This window comes from Leptodactylus fuscus, chromosome 2, assembly GCF_031893055.1.
Source record: "Leptodactylus fuscus isolate aLepFus1 chromosome 2, aLepFus1.hap2, whole genome shotgun sequence".
In the NCBI taxonomy this organism is placed as follows: Eukaryota; Metazoa; Chordata; class Amphibia; order Anura; family Leptodactylidae; genus Leptodactylus; species Leptodactylus fuscus.
In genome coordinates, this window is record NC_134266.1 from 103,318,211 (window position 1) to 103,333,051 (window position 14,841).

Below are 14,841 nucleotides of genomic sequence, written 5' to 3' on the forward strand. Positions count from 1 at the left end.
CCCTGACCTTCTGTCTCAAGTATTTGTAGTCAAAGTGTGAGCACCGGGCGTGCGTCGGCTCACACTATATAAAGGCTAGTCCCCGCCCAACAGGGCGGTGGCCATGACCTCACTGATCATGCTCCATATGGGCAACATGGGACTTAGCCTCTGAGCGGCTCAAAAAGGTCTGAGCATTCTCAGTAGGTAAAGAATGGGACTTAGCCTCTGAGTGGCTCCAAAAGGTCTGAGAATGCTCAGTGTGCAGAAAGCTGGACTTAGATTCCAGACACCTCTCTGCACGACGCCGAGGGCGAGAGTTGGATTGGCCCGCAGGTGGCGCTATGTGCTGGACAGGAAGCCTGCGGGGCACGATCCTAACACTTATCTATATCTATGCAGGGCTGTCCTTAGAGTGAAGTTTATTGAACATTCTTTCTCAGGAGACTGCCTTCAGCTTTGTGAATTTGTTTTGACTTTCCATTTGAAATCACCAAATGTCTGAAGTGCACTGTAGTAAGATGTGCCAGATTTTTTAAAAAGTGCACACGTCTTAATAAATTTTGCACAAACAATAAATATGCTAGCTATTAGTTGCCCAGATCTTCACTATAATTTAGGCCAGTTCAGTTATTTATGCCCTTTTAATATTGTAGTTCTACATGCTTAAAAAGAGCCCCTGACATTGACTACCCTCCCACAATTATTCCCTCATCTTGACCCATGAGTCAGAACAGTCAGAGTTCCCTCTACTCCTCCAACTAACTAACCATAGTTCAATTCCATCTAAACCTGAGATCAACTGCTTACAAAAACATATTCAATTGCATGATAGTATACTGTAGTTGCATACAATTCGGTAGATTTTCTATTGAAAATGTGGCAGAATTCTGATGTAGTTTGCACCAAAAATTGAAGATGGATGCTTTAAACCACATTTCTTAACTCTCTGACAAAGGGGTGAGGACTTAGCCTCTGAGCGGCTCCAAAAGGTCCGAGCATGCTCAGTGGGCCGAAAGCTGGACTTAGATTCCAGACAAGTCACTGCACGACGTCGAAGGCGAGGGTTGGATTGGCCCGCAGGTGGCGCTATGTGCTGGACAGGAGGCCTGCGGGGCCCAATCCTAACACTTATCTCTATCTATCTATCTATCTATCTATCTATCTATCTATCTATCTATCTATCTATCTATCTATCCATCTATCCATCCATCCATCCATCTATCCTTCTTTCCTCTGTCTTTGTCTTGCTCCATGTTCCTCTAAAACTTCCTCAGTGCAATATACACTTAGTATCTTATTCAAAAGAGACTTTAGATCAGTTAGAACATTCCAGGCATCACACATTTCCTTTTGTCACATGACTACTTATTTTCCACAAGATTCAAATGACAAATATGGTCAATACAATAGAACAACAACCCACAAGACCAACTTCAGCCCAAATATTTAATGCTCATACAACATTTCGACCCCTATGGATTCTTTATTGACCCAAGGTAAATATATAACAAGATTATATAACTACTTTAGTCTCGGACAGGACAACAGAGACTTCTCTAGAAATACAGATCTCTTAGAATAGCAAGACAAAAGTTCTTACCATACAGCCCTGTTTATATGGATCTGTGGTTCCACGAGCCTTCATCTTCTTCGCTAGGTCCAGGACTTCAAGCAGGGTATCTTATCAAGCATTGAGCCCCAAGTTGGGTGCCAGATTTGATGGGGACCCCGAGATATGTTGTTGAGTTTGTAATCAGGAAATCAATATGAGCTTGGAGAAAATCACATGCACAGCTGCAGTGTAAAATGCAGCGTGTAAAATGAATTCTGTTTTGTTGAGAAGTCCCCTATCAGTTTATAAAGGAATCTCTTGGTGCTTTGCCTAGAGCCAGTCATGCCATTTACAGTCATAGGACATCATTTTCAGAGAAAGAGTTTGCATATAAGAACAGGAAGCTCTTACCGGTTTTTATCTGATATCTCACAGTACGAACAAGACACCTAGACTTTTGCTCTTGCTCGAGGTCATCATACTGAAGCAACAAGTCACACAACATTATACAAAATGGATACCAACTTAGAAACAATACTGAATCCCTAACAATATCTACATAATCCCGATGTTCCATTTTCAGACAGAAGCCATGTATGAAAAAAGGGGGGAGGGAGAGAGGGGAAGGGAAGAGAAACAAGGAGGAAAAGAACTAGGAAGGAGAAGAAAAGAGGAAAGGTGAAAAGAGGAAGGCTAACGAGAAACGGAGAGAAGAAAACAGAGAACAACTTTAAAGCCTTTCGCAAATTAGGTAATTGGTGCATAGTAGGCGGGACTTCAGCCACAGGTGCTTTGCTCTTCCTGGTTAAGTAGGCTGGGTGATGTCATATCAGTGGGACCATCAACTCCCACCGAAAGAGGTGGTAGGTATCTGAATTGGATGAGCAATGCTCCATTGTGCGGAACACTTTAAATTTGTTTTTCTCTTGTTTATATGTTTAGAGGAGGCAAGATAAGACTCCTTTTAAAATCTATAGCAAAATATTGAAAAGTCATCAAAAATATGCCCAATTTTATTAAGGCTGCTGTGTCTAGCAAGTGGTAAAAATGTGCCTCAACTTAGAGCACTATGGTGCATCTCAGTCCCTGTATTGCACTCTCCACTTCTTTAGTCATGAGTGAAGTTGGGTGGGAGCCTAGGATGGCCAGTGGGAATGCCTGAATTATTACAACTCATGCCAAAAAGCAGTCATGAGTTATGCCATGCCTGACTAGTGTAGATTTGGGATCAGACGCACCTAGATGCACAAGAATTATGAAGAAGCCATTACTAAACTTTTTCAAAATTTTATTTAAAACACTTGAAATGCATTGTGGGTATGCCTGAATTATTACAACTCATGCCAAAAAGCAGTCATGAGTTATGCCATGCCTGACTTGTATAGAGTTGGGATCAAGCGCACCTAGATGCGCAAGAATTACTAAGAGGCCATTACTAAACTTTTTCAAAATTTTATTTAAAACACTTGAAATGCTAAAAAAAAGTCAGAGTCAGTCAAAAATCTTTTGCTTGGCATACATAACGCACACTGCACACTTTTATTTAACTGTACCTACTGTTTGTACCTCATGCTGTATAATATTAATTAGATGTAGTTTTTTTTAGAACTCAACCAGACAAGTCAGAAGAAGAAAGGCTATTACTAGCGAAGAAATTAGAGCAAAAAACCAAAGGGGAAGGAATACCAACAACTGCTAAGGTAAGAAAATATTTTAAAGGATTCCAGGCCTGTAAAATGCAGGACTGTCCTTAGAGTGAAGTTTATTGAACATCCTTTCTCAGGAGGCTGCCTTCAGCTTTGTGAATTTGTTTTGATTTTCCATTTGAAAATCACCAAATGTCTGTAGTGCACTGAAGTAAGATGTGCCAGATTTTTTAAAAAGTGCACACGTCTTAATAAATTTTGCACAAACAATAAAAATGCTAGCTATTAGCTGCCCAGATCTTCACTATAATTTAGGCCAGTTCAGTTATTTATGCCCTTTTAATATTGTAGTTCTACATGCTTAAAAAGAGCCCCTGACATTGACTACCCTCCCACAATTATTCCCTCCTCTTGACTCATGAGTCAGAACAGTCAGAGTTCCCTCTACTCCTCCAACTAACTAACCATAGTTCAATTCCATCTAAACCTGAGATCAACTGCTTACAAAAACATATTCATTTGCATGCTAGTATACTGTACAAAACCGAACAAATAGAGGTTCTTCTTGGACAAAATAAAATGGCTACCAAGTATAACACACACATGACAGGCTTCACTTTTAGAACTGCTGCACACCTCACTTATTTGGACACAGTGGCAGAGTGTGGAGGTTGCAGCAGCCTTATGAGGCCATACAGTAAATACTGCTGACACTATGCATCAATGACCAGGGTTTGAGCGCAACTAAGATCCGAGTTGTTTAATGCCTTAGTTGCCATGTTATGGAGATAATGTCCATCCTTAGGGAGAGACCACCTTTTCAGGTGTGTGGAGACTTATACAGCCATAGTTACTCCACTGCAAGGGAACATGGGAAGAATATCTGTCTCCCAAGATGTAAACAGGGAGACAGTGCCTCTGTTATGCCACCCTCTATGGGAAGCACCCTGAACATCATGCCCGACTTTTCCAGAAGTCTTTACTGCATAATGCGGGGTTATAACCAAATCAATTTCTCAGCTACAGACAGCACCATTTCTGTCTGATTGGACTTCATCAGCGCAGCCTACCAAAGGGAGACAGATTTGCATATTCTTCCTTAGTTGCCATGGTCATTATTGACCACAACATCTAACTAGCTATGGCAGCCAGAGTCCTAACAATAACATCTGGGTCTGGCATTTATGTATGCCTATTTTTATTAGGCTGCCTGTTCGTATAAAACTGACAGTTTTAACACACTGCAACACAAAAGTATTGCAGTGTATGATATAAGAAATCCAAATATTTCAATCACTAGTGAGACCGAAAATAATTGAAAAAAATGTTTTAGAACACAAACAATTTAAATTTTAGGTTAAAAAAGATAATTTTTTTTTCTAGCAGTACATTTTTATTGAGGAAAAATTAGGTTTTTTGTTTTTTTTTAATATACATAATTATTAATGTCATGTCTGCAACAACCAGGACTATAAAGTGATTGTGCTATTTTTCCTCAAGATTACATACAAAGAAACCTCACATCATATTCTTGCAAAAAAAAAACTAGCTTGAAAAAACTCATAATACCATTATTTTAAAGGGGGGGGGGTTGATCCGTTCCTACGCGGCGTCGGTATGGTAGGTTTCCGACTTACGTCGAAATTCGGTTTACGACGCCGCGCAAGAACGGATCAACGTCGTAAGTCGAGGACTACCTGTATAGATATACATTTATAGGGACATATTTTTGGAGGGGTGTTTCTTGCCAACAGTATTTTATTGTTGGTACTAATGTAGCCTTGCTATACTTATACAAGTGTTATTCTATGCTACTATACTTACCTTTATTCATCTTATATGGTCTAGCATAAGAACCCACGTTCTTTATTCTATGTGTCTATTTGTGTATGACTTTGGCTTAAATCCATCTGCCCTGCTGTACATTATTGTTTTTAATAATAATCTGTTATCTAGTGTGTAATAAAATATTTGATATATTTTTTATATATTGGCTGGATTATTGTCTCCTTGTATTAGCTTGTGCTTTTTCCATGTGATTTTTCCTCAAGATGACCGTGACAAATTAAAATAAATAAATAAATAAAATAAAGAAAAGCCAACTTTGACAGTATTGCTGTGTTTTGTTCACCTTGGGGTAAGGTCAAGTGTATCGTGTATCACACAATAATACCAATAATTACTACGCTTGTCCAACAAAATAAAAGTTACAGCTTCAAAACAACTGAGAAAATGAATATTTTCTCAGTTACTATTCTAGTAACCCAAAAAAATCTTTTACTTTATCTTTATCAATTAACAAAATTAAGTGAATGAACAAAAGAGACATCTAAATCAAATCAATAGTTGATGTGACCACCCTTTAACTTCAAAATGGCATCAGTTCTCCTAGGTACACTTGCTCAAAGTTTTCGGAAGAGGTTTCAAAGTTTCAAACACTTTGGAGAACTAACTACAGATTTTACTGGAGATATACTGTATGGCTCTTTGTTTAATTCCAGATAGACTCGATGATTTTGAGATCAGTACTCTGTGGCAAGTCTAAAGTATATTGGTAAGATTTAGATTTCTCTTTTGTTCATTCACATAATTTTAATTGACAAAAAACTATTAATACTTCTATTTTTAAAACTTTTTCCAGAGTACGGTACTGTAGTTTTATATGCATTATACATTTTGCCCATCGTTTATTTAACTTTATGGAAGAGTATCCTAGATATGTACCATGCAAGAAGGGGGACTCAGATGAGTTGTGGCACCATCCACTTTCAGTACAATGGATACAATGATGGGTCAGTTGTGTTATTATCTATAGAGCTGTTATCTTCCATTATATTCCTGTTTGTTTTTCTGTGATGTAAATGATTTTATTCCTGTAAAGAAAACTATAAAACTGGGGAAGTGTCTATTACTAGGCTTAGTTGCCACAGTGAAAACTGCAGGATTAAGTACCTAATTTTTGAGAAAAAAATATGTGTTTAACTTCTTCCCGCCAACATTTTTCGATTTTCATTTTTGATTTCCCCCCTTCCAAACCCCATAACCATTTTATTTTTCAGCTCTCAGAGCCATGTGAGGTCTTAATGTTTGCAGGACAAATTTTTGTTAATGATGCTACCATTAATTATTCTGTAGCCAAAATGTATGATTTATTTTGCTAATAGGGGTCATATTCACTTATTTCTCCTTCTTACAAATAGCACATTTCTCTACAATACATATGATCAGTCTGTACATTGCATAAAAACATAACAGGAATATAAGTGTAGATTCATCCAACAGTCTCTTAGGTTTCTCCTCTCGGGATCCATATCTTCTAACAGTTTATTGTCCAGTTTGTCTTTAAGAACATTATCGAGCGGGTAAAGGTTTAAGGTTTTCCTTACAATCTCACAGCTGTACTGGTTATCAACAGGAACTGGAAGTGACCATTGAATCTCATATTTCTTTATCACCATTCAATCTTTGGGTTTTAGTTTATAAGTTCCTTCCATTGACTTAAAATCTGGAGGGAAGGAGAAAACTCGATAATATACATTAATCATATGTTTTTGATGATTCATCACAGTCAATCAGCACACCATATTACATCTGGAACAATTGTGAAATATACAACCCAAATATAGGGCTAAATGCCAATTTTCCTGTCTAGACTGTACATTACAGGAAAAGACAAATACAAGTGACAACCGATAAATACTTTCCAATACTCTGGGACAGTATGGGAGTAAGAAACACTTGTTATATCCCTATAGTATACATTTTCTTACTACCTGTCTTGTTTATGGCGGCTTTCTTCACCAGACACGCCCCAGACCATCCCGAAAGGAGATAACCATACACGAAAGCACGTACTTATACTGTCCCACCTCTGGAACAGGTACAAGGACTCCGGGCATGGCTCTGAGAAACTTTTCACTTTTTGGCCAACATTGTATTTAACACATGCCATGCAGGCTCACATATATCTGACGGTAGTAATGCTAAATCCTGCAGCCACACATCCTCCGCTCACCAGGTCACACATGGCTACGTCTAAACAGTGCACTTAGAAAAAAGATGCTTATGGCATCAGTGGGAACAATGCTCTCAGTAAATATACTCTTACCACCGGCCATCAGGACTTGTGCATCCTCTTTTGATCCTTGCTGTTTCCAAGTCTCCCTTCCTCCTGGACCATTTTTGGTGCATCAGTTGTTGTAAAACCTGAAAAGAGAGCTAAAAGGTTTGGGTCTAGTATGGTGACCCCTGTGGTTAGGCATGTGTTACGGTTCTGTCTATATATATGAAAAATAATAATTTTTAACCAAGATGGAACCGCTAGACTGCAGAACCCTGCAATGAGGTCCACAGGCCCAGATGGGCAGCTGTCTGCCTGGATGCGCACTACCAGTTAACTGCACTGGCAGTGGTGTTTGTACAGTTCTGGTGTGAACTGACAGAAACAAACTCACACCAGTTAACGTCACTGGGAAAGTAGACCTGTGTATACCTGCAGGATGAAGCCAATTGAGGCCTAGCAATAGAGATCTGCGAACCTTCAGCAGAGAGCTAGACTCAAGCACCTGCTTCACCCTGCTTCATAGGAAAGGCAGCAGGGGTTAAACGTCACCCCTGTCAGCAACACAAAGGACTCCACAACGGCTTGGAGCCACAATACAAATGGACAGCACAATAGGCCCTACAGATTCCCCCAGGCAGAGCCAAGGAATACTAACTAGATCCCTAGAACTGACAACCTGCCATTAACAGGAACATAGCCCTGACCTCCTGTCTCAAGTATTTGTAGTCAAAGTGTGAGCACCGGGCGGGCGTCGGCTCACACTATATAAAGGCTAGTCCCTGCCCAACAGGGCGGTGGCCATGACCTCACCGATCATACTCAGTATGGGCAACATGGGACATAGCCTCTGAGCGGCTCAAAAAGGTCCGAGCATGCTCAGTGGGCCGAAAGCTGGACTTAGATTCCAGACACATCTCTGCATGACGCCGAGGGCGAGGGTTGGATTGGCCCGCAGGTGGTGCTATGTGCTGGACAGGAAGCCTGCGGGACCCGATCCTAACAGCATGTCCCCTAGGCCTCTGCAGCTGGTCTAGTGGCAGTGTCTGCGCACATGTTACCTCTAATTTCTTTTATATCAGCCTTGGTGTGTGGCATGACTTTTGACTATACCCACCTGTGTGGGGAGTAGCAGAAGGGTCTTCCTCACTTCCTGAATAGCCTGGAAATCCTTTTAGGCTTAACATTAAACATACAGACATTTCTTGCTCTCCAGATAGGACCATAGTCCTATTATATCAAACACCTACCCTCACGCATTGTACCCTGTTTCAGCGATGGCTTCAAGTTCCGCTGAGACCTGTGGAGTCCCATAATAGTTGTACTTGTGCTTGGTATACCTCATATCTGGTGACTGTGGCATACCCGTTGCAGAATCCACCATTTTCCCAAGTCGGAAATCTATAAAAGAACTCAAAGTCAGGTTATCAATAGGTTCAGACTTGCAAAAAAATGTTTTTTGTTTTTTTTTAAGTTGTCTTATTCTCTTCAGTCCCCCCTAAAGCCATTGATAACCAATTTAAAAGGGACCTCACAATTATGAACTGTTATTACACTTCAATGTTAATTAACAATGACTCTTGTGGTTTTCTATCTCTTTTTTTTTTTCAAATTACTTCATGTTCTGTGAAATAGATATCTACCAAGGACAAAGCTAGACACATTCAAGAGTGTATATTTTCTTATCACACTGCAGTTCACACACATATGTATCCCACACATAGCTGTGCTGGCTCTCCCCCCTGCATCTCATAGCTGAATATGAAATTTAGTCTGAAGGACTAAAAAAATCAGCAAACTCTTTTAAAGTAACAGAGGCACATTTATACAATCTCATATCAATGCAATAAGGTTAGGTAAATATTTAGAATATATATATATATATATATATATATATATATATATATATATATATACATCCATATCAGCAGAGAAGGCAGGAAGTACAAGGAAGTACAAGAAGCAATGGGATGAAACTAAAGGGAAAGAGATACAGATTAGACATTAGGAAAAACTTTCTGACAGTGAGGGTAGTGAGAGAGTGGAATAGGCTGCCACGGGAGGTGGTGGGCGCTCCATCAATGGAAATCTTCAAGCGGAATCTGGATAAACATATAGCTGGAATGATTTAGGAAAACCTGCACTCGCAGGGGGTTGGACCCGATGGCCCTTGAGGTCCCTTCCAACTCTACCATAAGAATAAGAATAAGAATAAGCATTAAATAAATTATCAAATCAATCTCCTGGTCACATAACAAAATTATACATAAAGCACATTACAGAACAGATATGTGAGTGACTTCTAATTCACTTAGTATAGAAATAAAGGAAATTTTCTATCTTTTTCTTTTAAAAACATAGTTAAATGACAGTCTGCACTACGTCTCCTTTTGATGAAACATCATAAAAATATATGTTCACAAAATTTTTAAATTTGGGACACATTTTCTAAGTTTCTAAGCTTCCATGACAGTTTTATACAATGAGGAAACAATACTAATTTATAGGGGCATGGTTCATCACAAAATAACACAAAATGTAACAGATTTTACTGTTTATGTCGGAGACAGGTCCAGTATTAAGATTAAAGATGGCATCAAAACTCTAGGGCTATGCCTTTCCTCCTGCATTTCATAAATGACACACTGATATCCCCAAGATGGCGGATAATGAATTTTTATACAGTATAGGTGTGGATATACACACTGCTGAGACAAAGAAAAGGTGTGATTAGTATAATTAACATAACCTAATTGGGTATAAAGTTACAACATAAGTTTTAACACATAACTATTGGATAAGACACAAAGAAGAAGCTTCATCCCATTATAGATAACGGTTTTCAGCGAAGGGCGGTGGGGGCAAGCTATGGGCAGCGCCCGTGAATGGAATGTAAGATGGAGACAATCACATACAGCATCTCTCTATTTCCCATAGATATGTCTATACCATTCACAAACCTATTGATCTAATACCCTCAGATACCTGTTTTTATTTTCACACTTGGCAGTGTCACCAAACGCCTCACAACTCACAGTCCCACTGTCTCTTTCTAATAAAATTTCTTTGCAAATCAAATTATGTAGATAAAACATAAACACATAGATACACAAACAAGTAAAAATCTGAATATTCTCTGTAATACATAGATGATAACATTTATCTAATCCCTTTGTGCCTTGTACTCTTGCACAAAAGATTTCAACTTGGGATAAAACCCCAGTTTGTGGGTTGCTGCGGCGACAGAGGGTGAGTGGGCCCTTCCCCCCCTCCGTGACCTCCCATACCCACATTGTAAGGATTCAAACCTTTTCACTGTCACCTTTTTTTGTGGATACAACAGTTTAAGTGACAATAACAGACAAAACCGTAAATTCACATAACATAGTAGAAGACATAACCATAACATCATATGCTTGGATATCCCTGTATACACATTGTCAGTATACTTTACTTAGGTTAACCCTTTTGTACCAAACCATTTCTTTTGATATGATACATAGACTGTGGACTCTGGTGGCACAAAGCCAAGTTTCGACTCCTCTGCCTTCTCCAGAACTTGGCAGTCTATCAGATAAAACGACCTTGAAGCTCTTGGCAGTCAGTTAATGCTTTGTTCTGTACAAAAATACAGGAATATAGAAACATAATTCAAGCAGATAGCAGTTAATACTGAAACCAAAATTACATATTAATATTTTTGTGCAAGTTTTGAATATTTTTATGATAAACCCCACCTTTTGTAATTACCACAGGTGTGCAGAACCCATGAGCTATACTTGAAGTTAGCTTAAGGGCAAACTTCCAAACTTTAAACTTTTCTTCAATAGATTCAAACCAAAGATTAAACCACTGTGGCAGCAGTACAATAGTCTTACAAAAGGCATAAAAGTCAAATGCTGGCATTGGTACAAACAGAATGAATATTACAAGTACAAATTGAATAATGTACTGTATAATCCTCTGAACATCATACCAGTGGTATTACAATGAATCATTTCTGTTTACACTATCAGATTTTTCAGAGTATTTCATTAAGGTGAGTAACATTTCACACAGATCTGGGGGGAGGATTGTATCATAACATCTTTCCATGTAAAATGGATTATACTAAACAATAATCCTGAGGAGGATGAAGTCCCCCCCTTCCGTCTAGGTAAGGACTGAATACAGTCCAATTGTCCTTGTCTTGGCCGGCCACTTAAACCATCTTTCTCTCAAAAGGGGATGTTGTACCTGACAATTGGAACATGTCCAATCTATGTTTTTCGTACTCAGGTGGACACCCAGGACCGTTACTGCCTCTCCCATTGTTGTGAAGGGGATCTATTGTTGGACTTGGGGGATCATCATCAAAATCCTTACTAACTCCAATTTCACAATCATTGTAACATTGGTAAAAATACTTATTCCCCAATCTTGTCTCTTTCCATCCACCTGTCTTGACTTCCTCAGAAACTCTCAACCATGCTTTAGCTTGTAACATGAGACCATTATCCCGTAACCAACCTCTATGCTGGGTGACTATATTCTCCCATTCTCTCTCAAACACAACATCTCTCCCAAATCCTTCATCTGCTTGCTTTTAAAGTTACCCATCCTTGATTTGAACACAAACACCTAGGATTAAAACACACTCTGGCCAGAGAATTTTTCACAGCAAGGGACTCTAGAACCTAGTATTCCAGTGGCAAAGGCATGACTCGATCCACCTTTGTAACCCACAAGTTACTGAACTAGAGACATTACAGGGGTACAGTATTCCAGTGGTAAAGGCATCTGTCAGGATCTTGTTTTATTGAACTCTTTTTTTGCCAGCAGTCAAGATGGAGTCTTTTGTGTTTCCTGTCTGTGACTTACCCTGATTTCCTGATTATTTAGCATGTGTGTTCTGATTACCCAGTTGCCTGAGTATTGTTTTCAGAAGCCTGTCTTCTGCAAGGTCCTCAAGCTTAAACTGACTGTTCCAAGTTGGTTAATTACCTGTAAGTTGGTTGCTACCTGGAACCACTACCCCCAGCAAGTCCTCCTGCTACCTAAGACTTGCTATCCACCCGGTCCACAGGAGCCGTGAAACTACTGACCCCAGCAAGTCCTCCTGCTACTAAGACTTTGCTATTCACCTGGTCCACAGGAGCCGTGAAACTACTGACCCCAGCAAGTCCTCCTGCTACTAAGACTTTGCTATTCACCTGGTCCACAGGAGCTGTGGAACTACTGACCCCAGCAAGTCCTCCTGCTACTAAGACTTTGCTATTCACCTGGTCCACAGGAGCCGTGGAACTACTGACCCCAGCAAGTCCTCCTGCTACTAAGACTTTGCTATTCACCTGGTCCACAGGAGCCGTGGAACTACAGCCTCCAGCAAGCCCTCCTGCTGAGTATAGGACCACTGCTTCCGGCCAAGCCTCCCTGCCTCCCACAGAACGGACTGTAAGTCAATTTGTGTATTACTATTGCTAGACTCACTGTTCCCAGCCATTGGTCTCTAGAAAATAGAAAGGGTATTGTGACAGCATCACTTGATCCACCTTTCACACCCTACTGTCACTCCACCTGTAGAGGGTAACTCTATCTCTTCAACAAAAACAACTCTCTCTTCTTGTAACAGATGGACTCTTCCTCAAACACCTGACTATGATATATTAAATCACCAAGATAAGTATCGTCAACAAAAACAAACAGCCAAGAATCGTTACAGCCTGGTTTCCAGTTATCTTTTCACGGGTCTATAAGCAACTTCACTTTCAATCTTCTGACACAACACCCCGTATTCCACACTTTTCAAAGCTTTATCTCAAAAGTTTCAAAGGGAGTGGTTGACAGTAATACAAGCCCACCGGAGTACTTTTTACAATTGTATAGGCACAGCATTTAAACAGTGAATGTGGCTGGTAAATTGGGTCTAGGAATCCTAAGGTTCTTGCGTATATTGTTACAGTGTGTGGGACAGATGGGAGAAATGTTTCTTGGAATGAAACACTTGCACCGCATTCTCAAGGCCTTGTCCGCAACACATCATCCTGACAATTCAACAATATCTGAGGGATACATAATTCTTTTACGGACCAATCAAGTTACAATTTCCCTTTTAACTTACCGCTAACTTCAACACGAAAGATAAGAGATACAGAAGTGACAGAATAGAGTGTACGTTTTAATATCTTACCTCGCTGTAGCTTTGTTCTGCCAGTTCTGGAATCTCCAATCCTCCCACATGGTCTCGAGGTTAGCGCATGGTGATCGGTCCCTGTTTGGGTGCCATTTGTTATCGGAACCCAAGTGGTTCCAGTCTCAGATTGTCAGGGGATGTCCAAATTAATTAATTATTACGAGCTCGGAAAAGAAAGATCATCAGGACACAACGTGTGTTCTCTATGATAATTCTCTCAAGTTTATTGAGGCTGCCCATGGGATTATAAAAGGAAATAATGGCTTCATGCCAATTTACTCATCACACAATACATCATATAGAAATGCATGTTATAATTGGTTAAAGAATAAAATGGGTGTTTACACATGATGAGCACATAGACAACACATTAGTTAACACATGAATATCCGTGTCCGCCATCTTGTGTACCTGCCAACACTGGCTCATTGTCAGTAGACCTTGGAATGTCTCACAATAAGGCCTAGCTCTTGTATCTTGTTTCCCACATGAAGGGAATATGGAAGTGAGACGGATAGCGGACCATCTTATCAGGAGACCTTGATAATAAGCTGTGAGAAAAACTTACTGAACAATAAAACATTCTAATAACTCAGCTTCTTATAATATACTGAATATATTAAAGCCATAGACACAGTTACCATTGATTATTGATCTGCAAGCCATTTTCTAATATTTTTCCACCACACTATCCTACTAATATGTGAAAGTTTGTGTGTTTGGATGTTTGTATGTTTGTGTGTTTGTTCCTCAATCACGCAAAAACAGGTGAACATATTTGGATGAAATTCGGCACATAGATAGATTGTAACCTCGATTAAAATATAGGCTACTATTTTTCCCAGTAAATGACATGGCTTCACGACTGTTATGAATTTTTGTTCACATACTATATTACACTGCTCTTATCTCTACTTCTGAGAAAGCCAGGGCTTTTATCTGTCGGTGTAAACATACACTAACCCTCAGTGTTCACCACCCCCCTCCAATAAGCCTGTACAATCGCACAATTCCATATCATATGCCAGAGGTCCGCACGATGGTGTGCGGGCACCTGAGGCAATTCGAGGCAGGCAAACGACCCCTCTTGTGGAGGCGAGTCGGGGTCAGGTAACATTGTTGCAAGATAAACAATTGGATCAACTTATTGTTAGCCGAGGGAGAAACGTGGAGAGGAGATTCCAAAATATCCTGAAACGTTTCATCCGTCAGCTCCGGGATATTGGTTCGCTAGCGCATCAGGGCCGGGGTCTCAGCCAAGGACACTTTGGCATAAATTAGATATTCGTAAAGGGCAGAAATCAGACCCCGCGGACCCTGGGAATGTAGCACACCAATCAACGGGTATTCAGAAATGGCACTTGGCTGGATAGGAAACAGAGAGGAGAGAGTATGACGAACCTGGAGAAAACGAAAAAAACTAGTGGCG

At 39.9% G+C, this 14,841-nt stretch overlaps 1 protein-coding gene across 1 annotated transcript in view; it reads left to right on the forward strand.

The window, feature by feature from the left end:
- CACNA1S (calcium voltage-gated channel subunit alpha1 S) overlaps positions 1–14,841 on the forward strand; it is a 676,496-nt gene that overhangs the window by 227,492 nt on the left and 434,163 nt on the right. Inside the window, exon 15 of the mRNA XM_075263101.1 lies at positions 3,141–3,234. Within this exon, the coding sequence (XP_075119202.1) occupies positions 3,141–3,234 (94 nt within the window). The remainder of the gene's footprint in view (positions 1–3,140; positions 3,235–14,841) is intronic.